Source organism: Mixophyes fleayi, chromosome 1, assembly GCF_038048845.1.
Source record: "Mixophyes fleayi isolate aMixFle1 chromosome 1, aMixFle1.hap1, whole genome shotgun sequence".
Taxonomy (NCBI): domain Eukaryota; kingdom Metazoa; phylum Chordata; class Amphibia; order Anura; family Limnodynastidae; genus Mixophyes; species Mixophyes fleayi.
This window is the reverse complement of record NC_134402.1, coordinates 234,864,766-234,890,425: the sequence shown is the minus strand read 5'-3', so window position 1 is coordinate 234,890,425 and position 25,660 is coordinate 234,864,766. Positions and strand designations below refer to the sequence as shown.

General features: G+C 38.1%; 1 protein-coding gene across 1 annotated transcript in view; it reads left to right on the top strand.

The window, feature by feature from the left end:
• The window catches only part of LOC142151852 (protein Hook homolog 3-like), a 50,946-nt gene that overhangs the window by 24,860 nt on the left and 426 nt on the right, over positions 1-25,660 (top strand). The window contains exons 5-21 of the mRNA XM_075207915.1: positions 178-310; positions 2,968-3,035; positions 5,211-5,273; positions 5,421-5,504; positions 8,714-8,877; positions 9,674-9,814; positions 10,394-10,595; positions 10,679-10,789; positions 12,167-12,254; positions 12,403-12,472; positions 13,464-13,604; positions 13,692-13,779; positions 15,241-15,275; positions 16,439-16,521; positions 18,974-19,074; positions 19,177-19,281; positions 23,960-24,031. Of these exons, the coding sequence (XP_075064016.1) occupies positions 178-310; positions 2,968-3,035; positions 5,211-5,273; positions 5,421-5,504; positions 8,714-8,877; positions 9,674-9,814; positions 10,394-10,595; positions 10,679-10,789; positions 12,167-12,254; positions 12,403-12,472; positions 13,464-13,604; positions 13,692-13,779; positions 15,241-15,275; positions 16,439-16,521; positions 18,974-19,074; positions 19,177-19,281; positions 23,960-24,031 (1,749 nt within the window). The remainder of the gene's footprint in view (positions 1-177; positions 311-2,967; positions 3,036-5,210; positions 5,274-5,420; positions 5,505-8,713; positions 8,878-9,673; positions 9,815-10,393; positions 10,596-10,678; positions 10,790-12,166; positions 12,255-12,402; positions 12,473-13,463; positions 13,605-13,691; positions 13,780-15,240; positions 15,276-16,438; positions 16,522-18,973; positions 19,075-19,176; positions 19,282-23,959; positions 24,032-25,660) is intronic.

Sequence of the window (25,660 nt, the reverse complement as noted above, 5' to 3'; positions counted from 1 at the left end):
TGTAGCATTCATTTTCAATTGGTATTTTTGTTGAAATGATTCTGCCTTTTGTTAACATTAATATGTTTTAACATTCCATGTTAAATTGCTGTATCTTTTTAAATTTAAATGAAGCTTTTATAACACGTGTGTCCTTTTAAAATGATATAATAACAATTTAATATATACTGTTTTCAGATTTTAGGCCATCAGATCAATGATTTTACACTTCCAGATGTGAATTTGGTTGGAGAACATTCTGATGCATCAGAACTTGGACGAATGCTCCAGCTTATTTTAGGCTGTGCTGTAAAATGCGAACAAAAGCAAGGTAATTCACCTGTTGTAAGGTGTACGTGTCACCCCAAAACAGCAGACACGGCTTAGTCTAGAAGACTGAGTGCTAAAACAGAAAGGGCGTCCTACGTAGACCTTTTCTATCCTACCACCTTGCTGTTTTTGTTTTTTTATTTCTGGAATGGCTGCTGTATTTTTCTCTTCCATCTACTTTTGATTTTATAGGCAGGGTTTGCCAGCACAAAAGTTTTATGTGATTGTTTAATAGTATGTACACACTGAGCATCTGAACGGCTCATAAATGCATGCACAGTCATTCATTTCTTCATGTGTACAGGGTTGGTTCAGCATCTGTTCCAGTCACTTTCACTGTCGATAATTTTCTTTCGGTTCAAACACTCCATCTGAACAGAAGGAAAAGGTTCGAGCTGTGTTCATGGAAAGCAGCACACCGAGCTGCCTCTGCAAATGCAGATAGTAGAAGTCAGTGTGTATGATTCAATTGGGTCCATTCTGTTCTTTAATCTGATGCTTTCTACACATTTCATATGTATGTGGAAAGTAAGAAGTGCTCATGTGTCCAAGCCCTACGAGTGGGTCTGATGTAGACATACAGTAAAGAGAAAAAAGAATTAAGAAAAGTGCAAAACACATGGGACTTGTGTATCAGATCCTAAGGGGCATATTCAATTAGCTTTCCGGTTCGCGGTAACGCGCGTTACCGCAAAACATGCGCAGTATTGCCGGTAATACGGTACCGTAATAACGCAGATTTTTGTACGCAACCCTATGGGCTGCGAACGAAAATCCACGTTATTGCGGTACCGTGGATTGACTTTGCGGGCCGTTCTGGTGCGATCCCGTGAACCGGAAAGCTAATTGAATATGCCCCCAAAAATGTAAATGGAGTAATCAAAATGTCGACGAGTTAAAACAATGCTCTGTATGCTATAAATGGGAAGATTATTTTGTGTGCACCGCCTCTTTGCTGGGATGATTCAAAGAGGCCATCCCATGTGGTGGGTGTCTTGACGTCGCATCGGGAGAAAGTCATGCCCCTTACCCTGTAACACATTTTCCCCACCCCTGCAGCAACACATTCCCTTGCACACTTATGTTATTATCTTTTAATTATAAGGGGCAGCAAGGGTTACAAAAAAATATCATAAGTACAAAAGTGACACATTTTCTATAAATACAAACTACATAATTACATATTAAGAAAACCCTATGGGAGAGCGGGGCCTGCTCGTGAGAGCTTACAGTTCTCCCAGGGACAATTTGGCAGGGAGTTAGTGTGAAGTCCATTCATTCTGTTTTGTTGCTAGATTGACCTCTGTGACTAATGGCCAGATCTCAATATGGGATAAGGACATATACAGAACGCTGGGACAGAAATACCACAGTAGTATTTTTGTCCCATGATCTTTTGTCCGCCTATGTTCGTGCTTCCCTGGGGGCCACAAAGAAATGGCCCAGTGGCATGCATTTTGTGCATCGGTGCTATAAACAGCGTCTATGGCCGTGCTCACATTTGTATTGATGTGATTATGATGTGCTATTTTGATGAGTGTATCATCATCATCAACATTTATTTATACAGCGCCAACAAATTCCGTAACGCTTTACAATTGGGTCTATATGGCAGATGTTGATTTTGTTTTATATTTACACGGATGGAATTCTTCAAGAGTCACCATGGTAACAAATCTCTTTTCGGTTGACTTGACCACCCACATTTTGTTTGATGGTGGGGTATTGAAGGAGTCACTTTGGGCTTCTTTGGGATAAATTGAATAGGTGGCAATTCTCTCTGACAGAGCATCATTGCTGAGGTTATCATAAGAAAGTGCCCAGAATGTTCATGGTGACAGGTGTTTGCTTTGTAAAGAGAAAGTAAATCCACTATTTGACATTAATATACAGCAAAGGCAGTGAAGTATTGAGCTGTATAATATACATGAAATATTTAGTGCAGTATTGGCACACACAGTCATGTCTTCCATGCATCCTTTCACTCCACATCATTAAAGTTAGGGGAGGGGTTTTTATAAGCAGGCATAGTGTGATTGACCACTTGCAGACTTGCTGTGCTGAAATACAGACTGTTGATTTGGTGATTTATAAACGGGTAGGACAGTGATGTCACATTAACTCAAATGCCTGGACCTGTGTTATTTCCCCTTCTTAAAGATGTTGGAGGAGTTACAGCTGTATTTAACAGAGCTTAAAATTATAGACTGTGTAACCAATGGAATGCTAGCAGAAATGTATTCAACTTTCATATATTCTCTATTCAAAAGTCCCTATGATTTCTGCCCTTACCACTACATAAAAAGAGGGACACTTGTAAAGTGTTAGTTATGGGTTATTGAATCCCCCACTATAAAATATAAGTAAGTGAGAAGTCCAGAACATATACATTGGCTGAGTGTTCTTATACAGGTCACAGAACTTCAAGGTGACGTTTTATGAAGTTGTCTAACTATATAGATGTGCTTGACCTGAAAGACAGTTATGAACATTTTAAAAATAAGGCAAGTGACACTAGTCCCATGACATCATGGCTCTACAGAAGCAAATATTTTAATTTGTCAAATTTCATTGATACTGGTTAGGATTACATTGTGTATAAATATGTTTGCATTAAAAAAGCAGATTAAATGTAAAGTGTACATCATATATTTCTAGAATATATCCAAACCATCATGATGATGGAAGAGTCTGTCCAGCATATGGTGATGACTGCTATCCAGGAGGTAAGTTATGTTATTGATTTTGAGCTTTACCAATGCAAATTTACTATAAGTTGTGCGTTTTATTTTGGAGGAAAAACGACTTCAGAGGTTAGTTGATCTGTGTAGTGAACTGTAACAAATTGTGTGAGTAGCAAGTTTGCTCAAACACTGAAAACAGTGTTCTCCCCAGCACCTATTTCCCGGGTGCTCAACCCGGCTGTTGTTGTTGTTTGTTTTTTTTTAAGTCAGAAAAAAAAATTATTGCATTTATTTTCTTTTTTAACTCAACATAAAAGCCCAACACATTAGGCTTATGACAATTAAAACTAAACCCACGCAGGGGTGACAGCAGTGTCATAAGTTCATGTATGCATTGTCAAAACACCTCATACATCAACAAATATGTACAGATTAGGATCAAATGTCAGACATATTTAAAGAATATACAAACATATCTATACTTGGCATGCAATACAGGAATAATCTCCCCGTACAACTCGCCCACATCCAGCATACAATAAGGCATCAAAACAACAGTTTTAATAACGGTGGCTGGGTGCCCGCCCCGGACATAATACTCTCAAGATAGGTCTGCCTCCCTCAATCCCTCTAACATACGGAGATATTCTCCATCTATACCAGATCTTCTCATATTTGTCAAGCAAATTTCTGCTAATATACATGAATCGCTCATGGCCTACTGTGTCATTAACCAGATCAATCCAATCCCTCAGGGCTGGACCCTCTGGGGCCATCCACTTTCTTACCCAAACCGAATATGCATAATCTTGGTGTGATAGCGTGTACTCCCACCCCCAACCGTATTATACAAGCACCCACCTCCCTCCAGAAGGAAGACACCAATGGGCAATTCCAGAGCATGTGCCAAAGTCCCCCCTTACACTCCCTTACTTGGGGCATAGAACCAGTTGTCCACCATTAAATTTGGAAAGCCGATTGGGAGTGAAATACTCTCCATGTAAAAGAAAAATCATGACCTGACGAAATCTAGCAGAAGCAGTAACTTGACACGGACTGCTCAAAATAGTATCCCAGGTTTTATCATTAATTTCCCCCAAATCCCACCCGGCTGCACTACAGCCAGCAGTGTGTGTGACCACTGATCACCCGTGTGACCAGTCCTGGCAGGTGTGGGCAATAACATCCAAAACGTTTCATTATTATTGCAAATATTACACTTCCCCACACCCGGCTCCTTCTTTATGCCACTCGGCTGGCATAATTTTCTGGGGCGAACACTGCTGAGCATCTTTTTGTGTTCAGTTTTCATTACCTTTTATTCCATATGTACCCAATTTTGAAGTGGACAGGATAGAATAACCTGATCAGATCATTAGAAGGTGCACAGAATGGGTGTTCTGATCCAGTGTAAGGCAGTGAGCCTGTCCAATAATATGATTGTGTTTAGAGGCTGCTTGTAATAGGAGCAGTGTCAAGATATGAAGAGGGGGATTGAAGGTACACATGAAACTATAGACTGAGGGTTAGATGGTAGAAGGAACAAGGTCCACAAGCAACACATAGCAGAGATGTGAGGTCCTTGTCTGGTGTGGTAAATTTATGATGTCACTCAAGTTCATACATATAGTTTAAGATGTCATAGAAAGCATTTGAAACGTATGATCTATATAGAAAACTTAAAAAATAATGGGCCTTATTTAGTGTTCTCTCCCAACTTTAAATATGTCCATTCATTTTAAACTGGCTCCCTTATAGTGCAATATTGTTTTCCGTATCTGTATTTATTCCTAACTTTAAATGAGGCTCAATATCTGTAATAAATAAATAAAAAAAATCTGTACAGATAAAACAAACAGATGTTGTAAATTGGAAGTGCTCTGTAGGTGAAGGACTAAACACAATGCTAAAGTTAGAATATATTTGACATAAGCTATAAGTCAGTGGGGTCTTGCCAACTAAGGCTCAGTATCCACTGGTATTTGAGATGTCTTTTAGTGCTTGTAAAAAGCATATCAAATGCATACATACACATGTAAATACATTTTATTTGCATTGTAATAAGTAGCATTTAAAAAAAATGCAACACAAAAAAAACACCTAGATATTATTATTAATAATAATAATAATAATAATAATAATAATAATAATAATATTATTATTATGTTGGCGTAAATAATTGTTGGTTGACATTGCTATATAACTCTCTATTTTCAGCTGATGAGCAAAGAAACCCCGGTCTCTCTTGGGACAGATGCTTATGCTGAGCTTGACCGACAGGTATCCATCTACTTTTATGTTATGTTAGACTTTTGGGCACCAAGAGTTTCTAATACATCTCTCTCTATACTGTGAGACGCAATTCTCTAAAGACATCAGGTATTGGTTTTGTTCTTAACTGATTCATGCTTGCATCATACCAAATAGTTAAAGAAGACTACAGAAGAACTGAATGATGCATTAGCAGCAAAAGAAGAAATCGCTCAGCGATGCCATGAACTAGACATGCAGGTTAGTATTTTTGTACAATAGGAATATTTTGTTGTCAATCACATCACAAGCAATGAAATTCCTATATTCAGTCACCAAAATTATGTAGCCTACTCTCTCTACCAAATATTGTATGGTTCACTCAGCTAAAATAAAATGGAAAAATTACTCTCTCCTGTATGCATTTCCTGTTAGAAGCAGTGATCGACGTGTATACGGTGGTATGCCATGCCGCCTGTTCTCCTTCTGCTTTGATTGTCACTAACAGCTCCGCAACATCGCTCTTATCAGACTCATCCTCTCCCAGAATGCCATCAAAGCTCATATTCACTCTCTGATCATTTCTCGTCTCGACTACTGCAACCTTCTCTTTACTGGCCTCCCCTGCTTCCATCTTGCTCCTCTTTGACCTATATTTAATTCTGCAGCTAGACTTATCTTCCTCTCTTGTCGTTCCACATCTGCCCCCCCTCTGTCATGCCTTACCATGGCTCCCCTTCCCCCTACAGAATCCTCTTCAAACTCCTCATCCTCACGTACAAGGCCCTCTCCAACTCCACTGCTTCCTACATCTCCAACCTCATCCCCATACATACGCAATCCTGCCTTCTCCGGTCAGCGAATGACCATCGCCTTTCTTTCCATTTGGTAACCACATCCCACTCCCAAATTCAAGATTTCTCTTGTGTGCACCTTACCACTGGAACAATTTCCCTCGATCTATCAGACTATCCCCTAGCCTGTAGAGTTACAAACGGTTGTTGAAAACCTACCTGTTCATAACCCTACCAGTCCTCCGCTTAACCATTTCACCATAGAGCATACCTTGCCCTCAGATTTCTTTACACTGCCTCACCTCCATGTGTCAACCATTTGTCTGCCCCTTTCCCTTTAAATTTTAAGCTCTAGCGAGCAGGGCCCTCTTCTCTCCTGTTCTTACTACCTATAACTTTTGCTCAGCAGCCTCACTGTGCACTTCTTTCTTTGCCCCTTGACTCCACTCCTCCATTGTCTTTGCACCTCTTTCAGTGGCTCTAAACCTGTTAGTTGCACCCGCATTAATGGGCACAGGTTTCGGCTTGTGCTGAATATACCCTTTGAGCCCCATTACCAATATAGACTATCAGTAGCTGTGTTGAGGTTTGTATAGTTATGTGTTTACTGTATTGTACGGTTATACTATGCCTGCATTGTTTGCCCTCTATACAGCACTGTGGACCACATTATAAATAAAGGTTAATAATAATTGTAAAACTATCAAACTCCATTCACGTACATTGCCATTAGATTTTCCATACCGCTACTTCTAAATTTCCACTTTGACCATTGTTTCAAAGTGTAGGTAACGTGTAAAATATCTAAGGATTTCTTTGTGTCTTCCATGGTTTTCCTTAAAATGGAATGTTTGGGGACCAATTGAGTGGCATTGACATAGGAGCAGTGTGTTCAACTTTTTTTCCTGTTGCTTATACTGTTTTGCTTAATTCTTTTTACTTTAGTTTATTATACTTTGCTTTGCTCCATTCTACTTCCTAATCCAAATGTAGGTTATATCTTTTTATATAAAATAATTTAGTATCTGACATAAATCCTAAAATACTGCATGTGCATTATATTTGACCAGTTATCAGAGTATATGGATTCTCTAACTAATACAAAAGTTAAGTGGCCATATAAAGACATGAAAAATGGCAAAGTGAACAGGATTTGTATATATTTAACGATTCCTGAAATGTAGCCAGGGAAACAACTAGTCCAAACATTTAACTTCATGTTCCTTTAAACATATTTACAAACAGTAAATGCAATATTGCCCAGTGCACAGGAAATAAAAGTGGCAAGTTTCTTGTTTCTGGAAAGTCTCTTGCAACCGATTTAAGTATCTTGTCAGTTCGTGGTGGTTTGTTAAGAGGCTTTTTCAAAGAAAAAGTAGTAATTTAATAAGCATCCAAACCCAGTAAAATAGTGTGCAACCACCTGGTAAAAAATATCTAGCGTAGAAATCTTTATTTCTTTCTTTTACAACTGAAACCATATAATAGAATTCCACAACAAATTGCCATGTTTACAAATTTGCAACTGCTGTGCGGAACCTGTGACACGCTAGTAACCTTTCAGAGATAGGCCGTTAGTCCTGGCCACATGCCCAGTTCTTGACATGATGAGCATACAGAACATAATAGACTGTTAACCAATCTTATTTTGCTTTCTATGCAAATAAAGGTGTACTATGTCCAAGAGGAGCGAGATAAACTGAAATATGAATGTAATGAGCTAGAAGAAAGGGTAAAGTTGTGAATGTCCACACCACAGCATCACCATTTACTAACACATGTATGCTTTGGTTTGCATATGCACTGTTTTATTTCGTCTTTATCTTTTTTTCACAAATGCTAATATTACATATTATATCGTTAATAAAATATTTCAGAACATTAGCATTGTCATATGGTAGTCAAGCACTAATACATGAAGAGAGTTCAGTAGGGGTAATATATACAATAGCATGTTTTGTGCTTTCCAAATACACAGATGTTTTCATTAATGATAAACAGTGAGTTGGTGTGATGTTAGTCATTTAATAAGAAGACTAAAATAAATCAACTTTGGGTTTGGATATTTTCACTTGCAATCATTTGTAGCATAGGAGTCCAATAGACCAACCTTTTTTTTTAATACAGATGAAAGAGGTGTTTCTGGCTGTAAGTTAATTGTACAAATTTAAGGAAGAAAATGATGGTATAGTTGATCATGGTAATCTTATTCACATAATCTTTCAATATTGTGATGATGCCTTTTTGCTTTGTCACTGCACAGGGCTCTAGCCCCAGCCAATGCAGGCGTAGTTATCCAATTTTAATGAGTAGTAGTAGAAAATTGTAATCCTGTTGCTAATTTTTTATACGTCTGACGTAAGTAATTAAGAACCACAACACTTTGACGTGTATTGAAATTCACGCCTGTGATTATAACTAAAGTAAAACTCTATATGGAAGCAAGAAAGAGCGGTGTATACATATTTATTTGTTGGATTGGCTTTTTGTTTGGTATGTTTTAACCATATAATGCATTTGAAGCATAACTACACAGCAACAAAGGTCTTGATGCCACAAGATTATTGTATAAACACTTATGCCACTGACATGGCTGCTGTGTGTGGCTGGCATGCACCATGGATTGTACAGGAAACGCTATCTTCCACTATAATTTAGCCTCTGTCTGTATTGAAGGTTGCAGGCCTCCAGGAAGAGAAGAGTAGTTTGCTTGCTGAGAATCAGGTTCTTATGGAGCGCTTAAACCAGTCTGATTCTCTAGAAGACCCCAACAGCCCTGCAGGAAGAAGACACCTACAGCTTCAGACACAGCTTGAACAGCTGCAAGAAGAAACATTTAGGTATGATATGTGGCTTTGCTTTGTTATACATTTTTATTCTATTATTTTATGAGCCTATTTATGTAATCATTCAATTTTTTTTTCAGTTCCATTATTTTCTATATGATCATTTTTCTTTGTTTCCAGTTTTCTACTATTGAACTGCCCTATCTGACTCTAGCTGATATGGTGAAAGTCTGTAACATCATTGGTGGCAGTGTTTATTTATATTCATGAGTTGAGTTATCCCTCTTACTGCCTTCATAAGCATGAACTCCTTCCCCCTTCCCTATTTGGGGGCAGGTGTGCTCCAGAGCATAGCGTTGGATAATCGCACTTCCATCACTGCTACATTACTGTTGGCAGTACATATGCAATTGCTTATAAAACTTAATCGATTTGCAAAATATATTGCTATGTAACAAAAAACCATGAATCGCAAACCTATGTCCAATATATTCCGGTTTATCACGTTCTTGATTTTTAATCTATTTAATATTTCTAATTTCTGTCACTCTCCACACAAACATCAATAGGTTTCATGAATATTTAAATCCCAAAATACAGCCGTGTCATCAACAAAGCAGATTGTCTTCCAGAGATATCATATACGCTTAGACTTTTTTTCTTGACACTTTTTCATTTAATGTATTTTTGTGGATGTTACCAGTAACTCTGTGTAATTGAAGTTGTGCGTTGGGTTAAGCACTCATTTTTTTAATATATTTTGAGGGGAAGTATTAAATGTTGTAGATTTTTTATTTTTTTTAATTGCCATTGTAAACAAAAGCATTGCGTCTCTTTCATTTTTTTATAGGCTTGAAGCATCTAAAGATGATTACAGGATACGCTGTGAAGAGCTTGAGAAGGAGATCACAGATTTAAAACAACAGAATGAGGATTTAACCACGCTGGCAGACGAAGCACAGTCGCTGAAAGATGAAATGGATGTTCTACGGTATAAAACCATGTTCGATCATTTATGTCATTCACATGTGGTTTTTGCAGCACTCCTCATCATCTGAATGGTTTTCAATTGTCATCAGAACAATTTTTTTTTAATACCTTGACAAAAATAGTTATGTTTGTATTTTCTTAAATAAGCCAACTGACACTTATTATTAAAGTGCATACAGATATATAATACATTTGTCTGTACAGTGCAAGTCAGACAAGTAGGCAAATACACAATATTACATTTCATGGCTTGCTTTAAATAGTGTGGTGCCGGCCATATTCATGATAGTACTTTCTTGACTGTTTACTGTATGCTTCACTGCTTGAACTGTTTTCCATCCTCTGTCATGGTTTTATTTTTACTAGAACGATTTCTAGTAGTTCATTAGCTATATTGGATACATTTAGGGGCAGAGTCCATTTAGTACGTTTTGCCTTCACTAGGTTACAAGGCACTTCTTTATTTTGGATTAGATATAGTGTCTGTTGAAGAATTGGAACGTGTATGTGTGTTGTTGACTGCTATTGATTTCTTACAGAGACCATGTTGTGCTATTGTTTTGTTGTGTGTTGTTTTCAGGCACTCTTCCGATAAAGTAGCAAAGTTAGAGGGTCAAGTAGAGTCCTATAAGAAAAAACTGGAGGATCTTGGGGATTTGCGAAGGCAGGTGAAGCTGCTAGAGGAAAAAAACACTATGTACATGCAAAATACAGTCGGCCTAGAAGAAGAGCTTAGGAAAGCAAACGCTGCTCGCAGTCAGCTTGAAACCTACAAGAGACAGGTACATCTACAGCTTCTAGTTTTGTATAAACAATTGCGCCACTGATTTCCTTTCTAATGCAGCATGTGCCACTTGGTAAACAGGTTGTTGAGCTGCAGAATAGACTCTCAGAAGAATCTAAAAAAGCAGACAAACTGGATTTTGAATACAAAAGACTGAAAGAAAAAATTGACAGCTTACAAAAAGAAAAGGATGTAAGTAGCATTTTGTTTTTAGCAGCATTGAAGCAACACTGCTAATTTTCTTCATACTGGACAACCAGTACGCGGGACTCTTGTAATCTGTAATTAAAATGTGGTCATATTTTCACTCAGCCTTTGTAAATGATGGAATTGCTGAGCATTGTAGTGCATTTCATGACATATTTAAGTTTTCAGGTGTTGGGGTATGTAGACCTCATACCCACTTTCATTTCTTATGCATTAAAATAAATAAGAACAAATGCCAGTGAAACTGCATCTGAAATGCAAATATGCTAGCGTTTTACTAGGGTTTGGGAGGTCATTTGAGGTTACGTAGGCCTCCCCAATACATTCACTTGTGTACTCTCTGAAATGTGAGTAATATCGTGACACAGGGTCTTTGGAATTTTCCATTTTCAGACCCAGTTACATGCTTTGTACTAGCACAATGCACAGAAGAAACGCCACTGAGTTCAAAGCCTAAATATGGTGACTGCTAAAGGATTAGCCTCTGCTTATAACCACTTATCTACACTACTAGAATGAATCATGTTTTTTGTCCATCTATAAACACAAAGAGGCTGGAATGTTTGTCAGCTAGAAAAGAGCCCCAAACACCTTAAAAGCACTGTAACCTTGGATGGAATGCAGGAAGTTCGCAGTGTTTCTGGTGGCTGCAAATATTTGTGACATTTAAACATTTTTGTACAAATGTGTCTGTATTATCAACAGTACTTCACACTGAAATTGAGTTAGAAAAGAACATTATATTTTTTCCACTGAAATTACTTGTAGTAATTAATAACACAGTTCAGAGAACAGGTCCTTTTTAGGGCCAAGGAAAATATAAATATACATTACAATAGAAAATGAAAGGCTACATTTATTTCATTTCACTTTATAGTCTCAGCTGGGAGAAATGTCCAGTAGATGGCGATGTTGGCCTGTTATAGCCATAGATGGCTCAAATGTTGCGTTAACCCCCTGAATTTACTGATCTGTCCACTCTAGCAAAACTTGAGGCATGGCCATAAAATATCTAGGGTACTAAAAAGTAAAATGCAAGAGACATTAAAGAAGATAAGAATTAATAATTATTTTTTTCTGAGGTTCAACTAATTGTGCATATACTAAATATAAAATCATCTTTGCTATAAAAGCTTCTGTTCATTTGTTTTATTGGGAAAATGTCCCTATTGGAATCTTTTTTTTTTGCTTACACTACTTCAGTATAAAATCTACAAATCCATCTTCAGCATGTCTTATTGTCTGTTGTTTGTATAGCTCCATACAGAGATTTCATGCTTCTGAGTCATATCGGTTCCATTGTGAGATATTTCAGATTGCCCTAATGTATACCTTATTTATCTTTCCTTTGTAACACATCAGAGACTAAGGTCAGAACGCGACTCTCTGAAAGAAACCATTGAAGAGCTGAGATGTGTGCAGGCTCAAGAAGGTCAGCTCACCACAGCAGGTAACATATCTATGTGTTGTACATAAATACACTCACATAGTCTTATTATCTGTACTCACAGTTCTGTGCCATTGTCACACCAACATTCACTTTTTTTTTTTCAATTTGCCTGATCATTAATTTTTATTTTGGTATTTTACTCTGATAGGGTTTATGCCATTAGGTAACCAGGAACCGGCAGACAGCTTGGCTGCAGAAATTGTTACACCTGAAATAAAGTAAGTGTAATTCGGCTTTTTGCTCATTGAGAAACCTGTCTGAGTAATATCTCATTCTTCACTTTTTATGGGTTCTTTTATCTTTTCTACACTACACTAACATGCAATGTGCACACATGTCGGTCCTCAGACAAATATGCAGTAGACTGTTCTGTTGCGTATCTTCTTTGGTTGTTCTTTACTCTACTAAAGCTGTTGCAGTGGTGTAGCTTAAGGGCATTGTAAAAAAAAATCTAAGCTTAGGGTCCGTTAAATTCCCTCTACCGTCCTTATTATTATTATTATTATTATTATTATTATTATTATTATTATTATCGTTTATTTGTAAGGCGCCACAAGGTTTCCGCAGCGCCGTACATGGTAAAAACAGTAGACTATACAGGGTAAGACAGTACAGAACAATAAACACAAAGTACCAGTACTTCAGAAACTCCAGGCAGGCAGATACAGTAGAGACGGAGTGGAAGAACAGGTATGGAGACAGGAGGGAAGATGGGCCCTGCTCATACAAGCTTACATCCTAAGGGGTCCTTAACAGTATCCATGTGCACATTTTCCATCCGGTCAGCTGTGGATATTTGCCTATGTTGTCATAATTCACTAACACTCTGTCTGCTTCTCATTCATTAAACTAAGTTTCAGCGGCTGCTCAAAGTGACAGTGCAATTTCTTTGCGTGGATAGAGTTGGTTGCTGCACTATTCCTACGCCTCTGGTGATAGTTTTTATGAGTTGTTAAGCAAAGACATTAATGTTCCTGAAGCCTGTTTTGATGCAGTTAAGCTGTGCTATGTATGTTTGAAAATTTCCTTACAAGTAATTTTTTTACAATTTCATTTATCAACGTATGTACGATGGAAAAAAGCCACAATAGCCATTTAATATATTGCGGGAAAAGTACTATACGCTTTACTGCAAGTAAAGTTAATTGCAAAATGTCACATCTTTGTTTTTCATTTCCGGTTTCAGTAACAAATGTTTTGTTGATTTAGGGAGAAGCTAATTCGTCTTCAGCATGAAAATAAGATGCTAAAAATTAATCAAGAAGGATCAGACAATGAAAAAATATCTTTGTTGCAAAGCTTGCTTGATGATGCAAACATGAGGAAAAATGAGCTGGAGACAGAAAACAGGTACAAGAGACCAGATGTTGCTTTGCTAGCTTGTGTTGTTGCTGTTCATTTTCTCTAACTTTGATGTATTCACATTTTCGTGCATAGACTGGGGAATCAGAGACTGTTAGAAGTACAGTCACAAGTGGAAGAGCTTCAGAAATCATTACAAGAGCAAGGAGCAAAAGCAGAAGATGTAAGTGCAGCCCACACAGACTGAATTATAGTTTCTGGTCTATGTATAATCAATCATGCATGCTCTGGTTTAGTGCTGTCCATCTTGTCAGAGTGGGAGAGCTACATTTTGTGCACCTGTATGAAAGAGGATGGGATTGAGCCACAAAAGTAAATGGGGTGTGTTTTGGTATGATTAGTGGGTTGAGTGCAAATCTAAATGGTTAACGTGAGTAGTGTAGTAAAACAGGATATACTTGGTATGCCGTTTCTATGAAACCACCATGATTTCAAGTGGTGAAGCCACAGCTGTTTATGTTGAAATTGCGTGGCTCCCACTAGTCAAACATCAGCAGCATTTTTCACCAATTAAACAATGTGTTTGAATATCTGTAGCGAGTGTTGAGATATCAGAGGTTCACAGAGAGGATGTGGGGACAATAGCTGTGTGTCATGTTGCAGGAGAGGGCCTGTCCAGCTGTGTGTGGTGTTTTCTCGTCTTCTGATGGGGAGGGATGGATGATAGTTTACTTTATACAGATTATATAGAGTAAAATCACCTTTTAATGTTCGAGTGCTTCATTTTCATATTCTTATCACTGGTATGTTGTGATGTCAGAAGTAAAATGGGGGTAGTATCGGTCTCCCTTTAACTTCTATTATACACATTGACGTATAATCTCTCCTTCTCCCTATCACCGTTTTTAAAACCTGTGTTTTGGATTGATAATGCGCGTTTCTTTGTGGCGATGGAAACCTGCCATTATAGAACTTTGGAGGTATTGAGTGATATTTTGTTAGCACATGGCTATGACCTATTAAATAGCTATGATTGGCTTTATCGGGGTACTTATTGCCATGTAGTGGAACAAGGTAAAACTGTATGTATCACATCTAGGTGTTAAAGTCCATTTTGCATAGTGAACTGTCTGTATGCAATGTCATGTCTGGGGGAAATATAATTTGTTTTCTTGATCCCTTTGCCAATGCTTCTCTTGAATGGATTGTGCTTCACACAAGGCCATAGTAAGTATGGAGATTGTAATGATTACTTTTGATTAAATTATTACAAACTGTAAACTTTTATTTAAATTGGGGAAAGGCTTATGTGTATAGAATTTGTATCGGCATATACAATTTATATTTGAAATTTTTAATTGAATAATTAATATATAGTAATGTGTCTGGATAATTTGTAGTAAACCATATAGCTTTTCCATTATGGTCACTTATGTATTTCAAGGAAAATATATGGCTAATAATAAAGTAATGAATCGCCTCTGATAACCATGACGTGAACTCTGCCAAAGATCCGTAAACGTTGTACAGTCATAGAACTTCTTCTTGCCATTATTGTAATTATTCCAAATATTACCTGAATACATAATGTTTTAAATACATTTTTTTTTTCTTTTTTTTTTTACTTATCATTTTACAACTAGTAATGAGTCTGATGTGGATATTTCTTTTTAATTTCTTTTAGTCACTTCTTTTGAAGAAGAAACTTGAAGAACATCTGTAAGTACTTTCTCAAAATGCTTTGTATAAAAGTGCTTCTACTGCAGCAGTTTCTTTGTATATTATCGTTGTTTTCTGCATAGGGATGCTCAGGAGCATGTAAGTGCCTAAAGGCTCCTGAGATTTACTTTTTGGATTTTTTTCTACTGTAATTTATAAATATAGACAAATGATCCATATGGAGAATCACCATATAGTGCGTTGAGTGGACTAGCAGGCAGTATTTTCTTGAGCTCTTGATGCGTCATGCTTTTTCAGTAGACTCCTCTGTATTGTATGGCTGTTCTTCACATAGACCAATAATCACTATTTTAGCAGTGGTCCTGTGTGGTGAAATGCCTCAGACTATGTATTTACCTTGACACACGTGGGACACTGACTTTCCATAGGTTCTGGTGCAAAGTGTGTGATGATGCGATTTAGAAATCTGCAATGTAGTAAGTGCTAAAAACCATCTGTATTACTTTCAAACTTCCTTCAGCCAATTAGAAGACCCTATTTATTTCTCACAGTCACGCCTGATGTTGAGCAGCCAGGACTGTCTGTGTTACTTATTTCCCCATGTCTTCTCAGGAAGACCACGTAATGCTTTATTGAGCAAAAGCTGGTATTGGGCCCGTTCACATGATGAGTGTGCGTACACAGCGCTTTTGTAATGAAAAATGCACCAGCTGACCATGTTTTTGAGGTTTTAGATAAAGTTTTGTGGTCTTTAGATGAAAGGGGTTCCTAGATTTATGCACCTAATCCCATTGGCACCTGCTGATGTATGTCATCTATTAAGTTCCATTATGGACGGTTGAATTAAAAAGTATTTTATAAATCGGTATGTGTCAGCATATATATGAATAAGAGAATTTTGTGCACATTATAGCTGTATACGGGGAAATAGGACACATGTCCATCAAGTTCAACTCCTCAAAAAGACTCCAGTTAATCTCTACAAAACCCAATAAATCATAGTCTAGATGGCCGTAAGAAAGGAACAAACGTCATTACGTGTTACGTGGTGCCTACCTCTTAACAAAATAACTCATCATGACTTTTGTTTTAAATGTATGCTAGTATATCTCACTGTATCTTACTTACATATCTTACTGTGTCAATATCCCTATACTTTTCTAGTACTTCTAAAAACAAGTGTTTTGTCCTTCTAATTACAGAGAGAAGCTTCATGAAGCCAACAATGAGTTACAGAAGAAACGTGCAATTATTGAAGATTTGGAGCCGCGTTACAACAACAGCTGTATGTTCATCTTCCTTATTCTGGCATAGAAGCAATTGCTAAGATTATAAAAGTAGTACAGGCTTTACCAGTGCAGGATCCCCACTAGCCAATTAGAAGTTATTCATTTAAAAATCCTTGTATTTTGAAAATCCAGCTCATTGTTTTGGGAGTTTTTTCTTTAAATCTTGTTTGGGTTTTTTTTGCCTTTCTTAAAACATGTAAAATTCGGATGGATATATAAGTAGAATAAATAATATGTGCAAATCTAATGGACATATTTATTACACAGGCATGTAATAATTATGTATGAAAATTACGTTTTATTTTGTATGTGGACCTGGGTGAGGATTGTACCTCCTCCCTGCCCGTGCTATGCTCTGATGTTCCCATATGTCGTCCTTTACTAGAGCTGTTGGGTTGCTATGCACTCCTGTAACTTGCATAGCAACCTCCCCAGTGTGACTGGAACCTGATAGGTTGCAGTTATAATTAGCAGACCATGATTGGCTTACACTGCAGTGTGACATCAATTGGCATTTAAAGCAGAGGGGTTATATTGCAATCTCGTCCATCTAAGCATATTTATTCCGGCTTCTTAGGGTTTATTTTTAAATCAAACTGAATGACTGTTCGTTCAGTAACCCAGGAGGTTCTGCCTAATAACTTTACCTTACAGACTTTTCATCATTATTCAACATCTAATGTATAATGCTATGGCCTCTATGTTTTGTGTTTACAAGAAACATATTTAACTGTACAGCATATTGGTGTTTCCTAATCACTCCTAACATCTTGAATTTAAAAGGACAGTATAATACAACGTTGAAAAATATTTATGCTTCCGCTTAGCTTTAAGGAGGGCATGTTTAGTGCAGAATGGTATCCACACAAACTGCTGGAAGCTGCAGCTGTTATGATTGTAGGTTTTCTTCCTCAATTTCAGTTCATGGTCACTATTACCACTAATTAGCTGATGGTATTATCTAGATGCTACTTAATCTGTTCAAGTTTGATTTATTGAATGTGGCAAAAGAAACCATAAATTGAAGATGTACTGCTGTGTAAGGTTGTTATATGGGCTCAGTGTACTTGCACACACACATGCTCTTCATTTATAGATACGCGTGTGCCATAAAAATATTTGTACATCACTATGGCAGGAGCCTCCTATGACAACTCACTGCTGGCTATAGACGCTGCAATATCGCAGTCAATATCTGTGGCCCAAAACGGCTACCGACTGTTATAGATTGTGATTTCTGCAGGCATCCCTGAAATTGATGTAAAGCGAAACAAGCATTAGTCAGTCTGTGTAAGGGTCCACTTGCTTACAATATTTTGGTGCCAGAGAGTGTTTCCTAGGCTTTGCTGAAGCAAATTAAATACATGCTAAACGTCTGCTTTCAACGCCTGTGTGTACTAGCCCTTACTCTGGCTGACGCTGCTCACAGCAATGATCAAAATGTTTACTTGACTGTCCTTTAGCATTGGAGGAAGCAGTAAATTTAATCAAACCCCAGTGACACAACTCCTTGGATTAAAAATATCAACAAATAAATAATATAATACCACATTCACACTGACCTAAAAACCCGGGATATTGTCGGGGTGACCCCCAACGACCCGGGTTGTGGATCAGTGTGAACAGGGGTCCCTGCATCTACCCGGGTCTGATGACTTGGAAATTAGACCCGAGACTTTTGCAGGCTTATTCCCAGGTCCATCCCGGGTAGCCGCCATTTTTTCAACCCATGTCTCATAGAAACAAGCTGATTGGGGGGATTAGTGATCTTTGTCAGCCAATCAAAGCTCCTCTTGTGATGACTCACTTATTACCAGGGCAGACCCGGGTTCAGTATGAACAGGGTCAAAACGGGTATTTCCTGGGTCCAAGGTGTAATGGGAATGGGGTCTGATGAGCTGGGATGCTCTGTGATACGGCAATATGCCGGGTTCAAAAATCCGGGATATTGTCGGGGTGGCAGTTTGATCATGGTATTACTGCATTTCTTTTCTACTATTTTTATGTAATTTATAAAACTGCAACATATTCCAGAATGGAGTCTGCATCTCTGGTTAAATTTTCCTGTTTCCAGTTCTTTAACATCTATGTAGACTAGTTTATCTGATGGTTATGCAATTGACTTCTTTTGTATTGTTTCAGTTGTTATGCATTATTAGTTATAAGTTACTGTAAAAAGGAGAAGAGGTGCATACGCATTTATTTGTTCCTGTTATAACATTCTTTAAAAAAATAATTAACAGAAAAATACAGCTTTAAAGTAGTTAGTGGTAGCCTAGGACCATGCACAGATAGTCCTGAGGTGTGATCATCATATATAAACAATATTTGTTATGTGTTAATCACCCCCCACAGAAGTCCATTACTGTGTTTTTTGCTTGACTGTGTTGTAAAGCCTGTCCTGATTAATAACATTGTTCTCCATTTCATTGTTTTGTTTTAATAAAGCAATTAAAATTGAAGAATTACAAGATGCTTTAAGAAAGAAAGAAGATGACATGAAACAAATGGAGGAACGCTACAAAAAATATCTAGAAAAGGCAAAAAGTGTAAGTTCTGAGTAAAACTTTATATTGTATTTGTTGGCTCATGGCTTGCAGGTGGCTACACACTGTAACTAAGATTTTTGACCAGAATGTATTTTTCCACAGGTTATCCGCACCTTGGATCCAAAACAGAACCAGGGAACAGGACCAGAGATACAAGCCTTAAAAAATCAACTACAAGAAAGGGATAAAATGTTCCATTCTTTAGAGGTAAGTTTAAAGGTACTGTAACCTCAGAAATGTCTTAGTTGTGCCTAGCATAATTTCATGGTTATCCGTTTATGCAAGCTGTGAGCAAGGGGACTGTGTCTGCCACCTTTCTTGCCTGTTCTGTCATGTTTTGTGTTTTTTGTTTTTCTTTTTGTTTGTTTGGTGTTTTTTTTGGACCTGACCACACAGCAGTGATATCATGCTCTGCCCCCAATGATGTCACATATATTCCTTGCCAATAGGCCACCTTGTGTATTGTGATAGGATTATTACACCTCAATAAGAATGACCATAGAGATCTGGGAGATGATATACAGTAGATGCTCTTAGCACTTTAGTAGCTGAAACTTACTTATTTATATTTGGGTGACCCAGATAACATTGAATGCAGTTTGCCTTGAGTTTCACTTTGGGTAGCAACAGCTCATACATCATGGTTGGATATTAGTAATGGCCCAGTCAGGAGCAGATTTCTCTTTATGCATGGTAGGCTCATGCCAAGCTGAAGCAGCATTGAGGAGTAGTCCCCTACATTAGCACTAGTGCTGCAGCATTCATGTCATTTCCAATGCACTACCTTGATGTGCCTGTCATTCATGGACTGTACTTCATATCATGAAGAAGGGGTGGGCTTTAGAAGCCCTGCTTACTGCACTCCACTCTGAGAGATCAGAGTGAATTAATGCTGATATCTCTAAATGTACGGCAGTGCAGCTTCTCTGCTGCAAGGCCCTTCATGATATTAAGTACTGAGCTGTGGCTGCGTCTTCAGTCTAAATGTTACTGAACACTTTTTCTACAAATTTTAAATCGAGTGTTCAGTCACTTAGCCCTTAGTGGAACTCCTCACCACACATTATCTGGTATCATGCAGACCACAGGGCGGGGAAGGTGGAGCTCTGACTGTGTTTACGTACCAGGTGTTTTCTCATGAAGCTTGAGTGTCACCAGGGAAAATAGGAGAGTCTAACACTATCACTTGTACACAGAGGTAATCATTTTAAAATGTATTCATATAATGACATGTTGCCTTTCTCTTCAGCTGTTCAGTGGGTTTCTCAACTTATTTTTTTTCATCTGGAATAAAAAATAAACTCAGAAAAGTGGTACCCTTGCGTTCCCCTAACATACAGTCTGATACCCAGCACAAGATCAGCAAGCCTACCGTATACATTCCCATGCCACCATGACACTCCCTCACAGTCTAATGAACACCCTATGCAGTCCCATGCCACCGTAATCATAGCTGTAACATACAGTCCAATCTACACCAGAAACCGTCACATGCGCACTGATTACAGCACCACACCTGCATATACACAGCCCTGTGTTAACATCAGGCCATCATAGAGGCCCCATCTACATTTCCATATTGGTCATGTCCTATGTTATCTTAACTATAGAAGTCCATTTATTTCTACTATATTTTTACCAATTCCTAAAACATAGCATGTGGTGTATTTTATGGATGATAAACTAGCTGCTGGCAGAGGGGTGCAGCAAAATAAGTAACATTTTCCTGGGTGGCCACAGACTCCAGAGATATAAATCTGACCCTGTTTCACGGGGTGTTTCATTGCATGTTATCTGCTGACTTTTGGATCAATCTTTTCATTTAATTTTTATTGATGGATGCAGTTGTAAACTATGAAACCAGAAGTAAATTTGTTTTAACATTGGCTCCGTTCTTTTATTTTCTGCTACCGCAGTGTAATTCTTTGTAGAAACAATTGTGTGTATCTTCCTGACTGTACATGTACCCCAGAACACGCATTTCGCTCTCTGCGATAGAGTGTAGTGTGTCAGTGTAAATCTTCTTTTTTATGACTTACAGATAAACATTACCAAAGGCAATTAAGTATTTAATTTTAGTTCCTCATTTACATTTAGAAACAAAATTCATGGGAAATCTCCTCATCTGAATGGGTTATAAGATTTTGCATCCTGTGTTATAATAAAATCTGCAACTAACTAGTAAACCCTGTGTTTTGGCTTCTCAAAGGTTGTAATATGTGTTTGTTCACAGCTGCTAAATATGTTGGCTGTGCAGAAATCAAATATTCAAATGACTCTTCTTTTATATGGCTATATATTTATGTTTTCTTAAAAAATTATTTTTTCATCAGTCATATGCCGAACACTTTGCCCTTAGGGGCATATTCACTTAGCTTGGTGTGCCGCGACTGACGCGCCAGAACTGCTGGTGACAGTAATACGCGGTACCGCAATAAAGCGGATTTTTCTTCGCACCACATAGGGTTGTGAAGGGAAATATACAGTACCGCATTACTTTTTAATTAAAGCGCAGCGGGCGCGTAATCACTGACCACCAAGCTAATTGAATGTGCCCCCTAGTGTTGTTGTTGCCATTCAAGCAGCACTCTCATTCAAGTTTACATACAACTGAGTGCACAGGTTCTGATCATACTAAAATACCCATACTCCAGAGAAACTAGAGAGGGTTCAACATTCACTAAAAACGTGGAAATCGCTGTTTAGCATTTTGCAGGCATCTTTGCTGTTGTTTATCTTAACTTCTAGGATTACTAGCGGTTCCTGTCCCTGCAAAACTGTAGACTTTTATATGACTCTGTGTACACTCTGATCACGTAGGGGTTGTGTACCATCACAAAGAATCTCGGGAATCCTTAAATATATGGTTTATGCATATGTTTATAAAGGTTTCGGGGGGTTGTTTTTGCAACCATGCTCCTATGCTAATCCAGGCAGAATTAGTCTAACTGTAATTTTTAGTCTTTTTGCCTCTTTGGCCTGTTGCTAGAGGGAGTACAGATAAGTGGGGTAGTTACTTGCAGGAAACCCCCCCCCCCCCCCCTCCTTTTTTTTTTTTTTTTGTTTGGTCATTTGTGGTCCCTTTTCTGCAGCCGTAATGTCAACTTTTGCTACGTTTTGGAGGTAAAGGAATTTGTTTATGTCCAAGTTGCAGGATGACTTCACAGGGCTGATATAGATTGATATATAGATATACAGTGAGCCAGTCTTGTTAGGGCAGCATTCATCTACCTGGCAATAGATATATTCGTCAGGCAACAGGAAACAAATGTTTCTAAAAACAGAACATTCAGCTAAAAACTGAAATTGTTTGCTTTCCTTTTTGTTTGTTTTGATTTCTTTTGTATGCTTAAAACATCTGTCCATGGAACAATAAAAAAAAGCATTCTAGCAGGCTAAGAATGTGAATCCAATTCTACTGATTGTCAGTTCTGATTCCACTGGATCCTTCTAGTTCCCCTCAATGTTATTTTTCATGTGAATATGGCAGTACTCCAGACTGTATCAATCTACTGTCCAAAAGTGGCTTCAAGCCTTTATGTCAACCAAGTTTGTTCCTACTGGGCCAGATTCATTAAAGAACTTAAGTAAGGAAACTTACTAATTTTCTTGCCTAAGTTTTCTGGACAAAACCATGTTACATGCAGGGGATGCAAATTAGTTTATTATTTTGCACATAAGGAAAATACTGGCTGTTTTTTCATGTAGCACACAAATACTTGATAGCTTATTTGTCCACTGACATTTAAAGTTGATATTTGTGTGCTACATGAAAAAACAGCCAGTAATAACTAATTTACACCCCTTGCACTGCAACATGGTTTTGTCCAGAAAACTTAGGCAAATAATTTGAGTAAGTTTTCTTACTTAAGTTCCTTAATGAATCGGGGCCCACTGTCATTTTTTTTTTATATCCAAACTCCACACCTGTGGTCTAGAATTTATTCATCCACATGAAAGAACAGCTCCCTGTTACTGCCTTTTGTCCTTTCTGGAATAGGGTCTGAGGAAAGGTAAAGGCATACTTTCCTACTCTCCCGGAATTCCCAGGAGGCTCCCCAATTTTGGGGAGTCCTCCTGGAAGAGTAGGCAAACCTCCCAGATTCGCCGAAATTCATGACAATGAATGGTGGGGGCGGGGCTTAAACGTGTCATTAAGCCCCGCTATTCAATGCCGTGAATTTCGGAAGTTTATAGTGGAGGCGGGGCTATGACCACGCCCCCTCCTACCCCCTGTCACATGACTTCTCCCCCGGTATCTCCCGGGTGAGAAGTTTTGAAAGTTGGCATGTATGGGTAAGAGTGATTTCTAGCCAGTCTGTCTCTCGCTGGGTTAGGTCAAGTTTCATGCGAGCTTAAAGCCCCATTAAGCTTAGTGTTTTTTGTCAGCCTTCAAATGTCTCTTCTAGTTGCTGTGTCAGCTGACCCTGCCCAGCAGTAACAGATCTATCAGTGTCCTGTCTTTTAGTCAGATTTTAACCAATTATTCTCTGTGTCCCCCAGTGGCTTTGAGGAAAAAAATGCATGCAACTATAAGTGAAAAAATAACTTTTTTTGCCCTGTATGTTGTTGATTTATAACCTATTTGTCAGGGCATAATTGTATTTCTTACAATATTACAGTATCAGCAATGTGCCATAGGAATTTAAGAGTAGTGGGTAAAGTTCATGTGAAAGAGATTAAAGAACTGAATGATTATTAATACAGTTATAGTTTTATATTTTTTTATTTGGTCTTGCTTTTCTGCGTGTAAGTATTTCAACAGTGTTATTTAGCTAGAGGCCAGATGCAACATATCATATCATTTTGGGAGCAGTTGCAGTAAGCAATATATATTCTATACAGTGTATATTATATTAACTTTTCTGATGTATTTCTATTTTAGAAAGAATTTGAGAAAACAAAGACACAGAGAGATCAAGAAGAAAAGCTGATTGTTTCTGCTTGGTATAATATGGTAAGAATCATCAAAATAGTGGGCTGTAAAAATGTAAAGGATAAGTCTATTTTTACTGGGGATTGTTGGGATTTCAATGTACAAATAGAACTCCTATTCTACTTGTAGTTGTTTGCTACATACTCTCTCTAAGATTGCACTTTCCTTTACTTCTGTGTCTCTATACTCAATGAGCTACACATATGCAGTTTCTGTCTGCAGCCAGCCCTTACTTCTGCTACAAACCGCACGTCGTCCGGTTTCAACAGAGTAACACAAAGAGCTATTTGCACCGCTCAGTGCAAACTGCTGAAATAGTAACCTGACAATGCAGTGGGGGCCACGTGTAACCTATTAAATACTTGTAGATGGGTCAGGAGTTATGCTTGTAAAATAGATCCTTTCATCATTTAACCCCCCCTAAAAAATGCAACCAAAGGGGAGGTCTAGTGGTAAGTGTGGGAGGGGGCGAGGTGACACGATTACAGCACTGTGGCCCCCACACCCGCAGGGTTTTCTAGCTGCCTGTGAGCGCACACTACATAGACGTGCCAAAGGTTCCAGCATGAAATGGGCAGACCTTCGCCTGCTTCTCAGCTGCCAGACACAACCATGCACACCCATTAGCACACTGAAAGGTGGATGCCGCTAACTATTCATTCAGTGGAGAGTCTTCACACTCTGATGGTGGATAGCTGGAGTTATCCACCAATCAGAGTGTAGGATGTCATGTGATTTCTGTAATATCTTGACCCTTTCATTAGCAGAGGAGCCTGTCATGTACTGCCACCAACTGCAATGGTGGACCTTTAGGTGATGATGGTATTAAGTAAGCAGCTGAACTTCAGAAATTAGGAATCACATATCAAACTAATAGGACAGAGTACATCCCTTCAGGTTGCATACACTGGATTGGATAAAGTACAACATATACGTGCCAACAGCTTGTAAAAAAAAAGCACCATCTTGTGTTCAACAATACTGCCTGTTTGTTTATATTTTGAAAGGTTTTAAACATTAGTGAATTATTTTGCATTAATGTGAACCTGTCGTCAAGAAAAAGATGTATGTGTAATTAAACCACCCTGTCTCCGCTAGGTTATTTGAATAGAAATATGTTTTACTGTACCACTAAAGTAAGCAGCTCAATTTTTCGATGTTCAGCATAACATATAGACAGTACAGAATCCTATAAACTAACAAATTAGGGAGGGGATGGGGGACTCTGCTAAACCACCCCTGCCCCTGTACATAAAAAGTCTAGATCCACCCCTGTGAGGACCAAGAGAGAACAGTGCTGTGAAGGCCAAGGGGAGTGTAGGATGATGAGAGAAAATAATGCACTGCACATTTTGACTGAAGCATAAACACATTATTCATTGTTTATCATTTAGCTTAGCGTAATACATAGGTGTTAATATATTGTGTTTATATATTGTGTTCTATAAGTAACTTTACTTACTCATTAGTATATTTAGCACCCATTGAGCAAAATAGTATAAAGTCAATAGGAGCTGGGTGAGATAAGGAAAAAAGTGTGAACTACATAATAAAAACAGTCAGAAAAAGTACAGAATGTGGTATTTTCATTAATGTATGTAAACCAACGTTATTCATGGGAAAAATGTTGAAAGAACCTATGGGTAACTG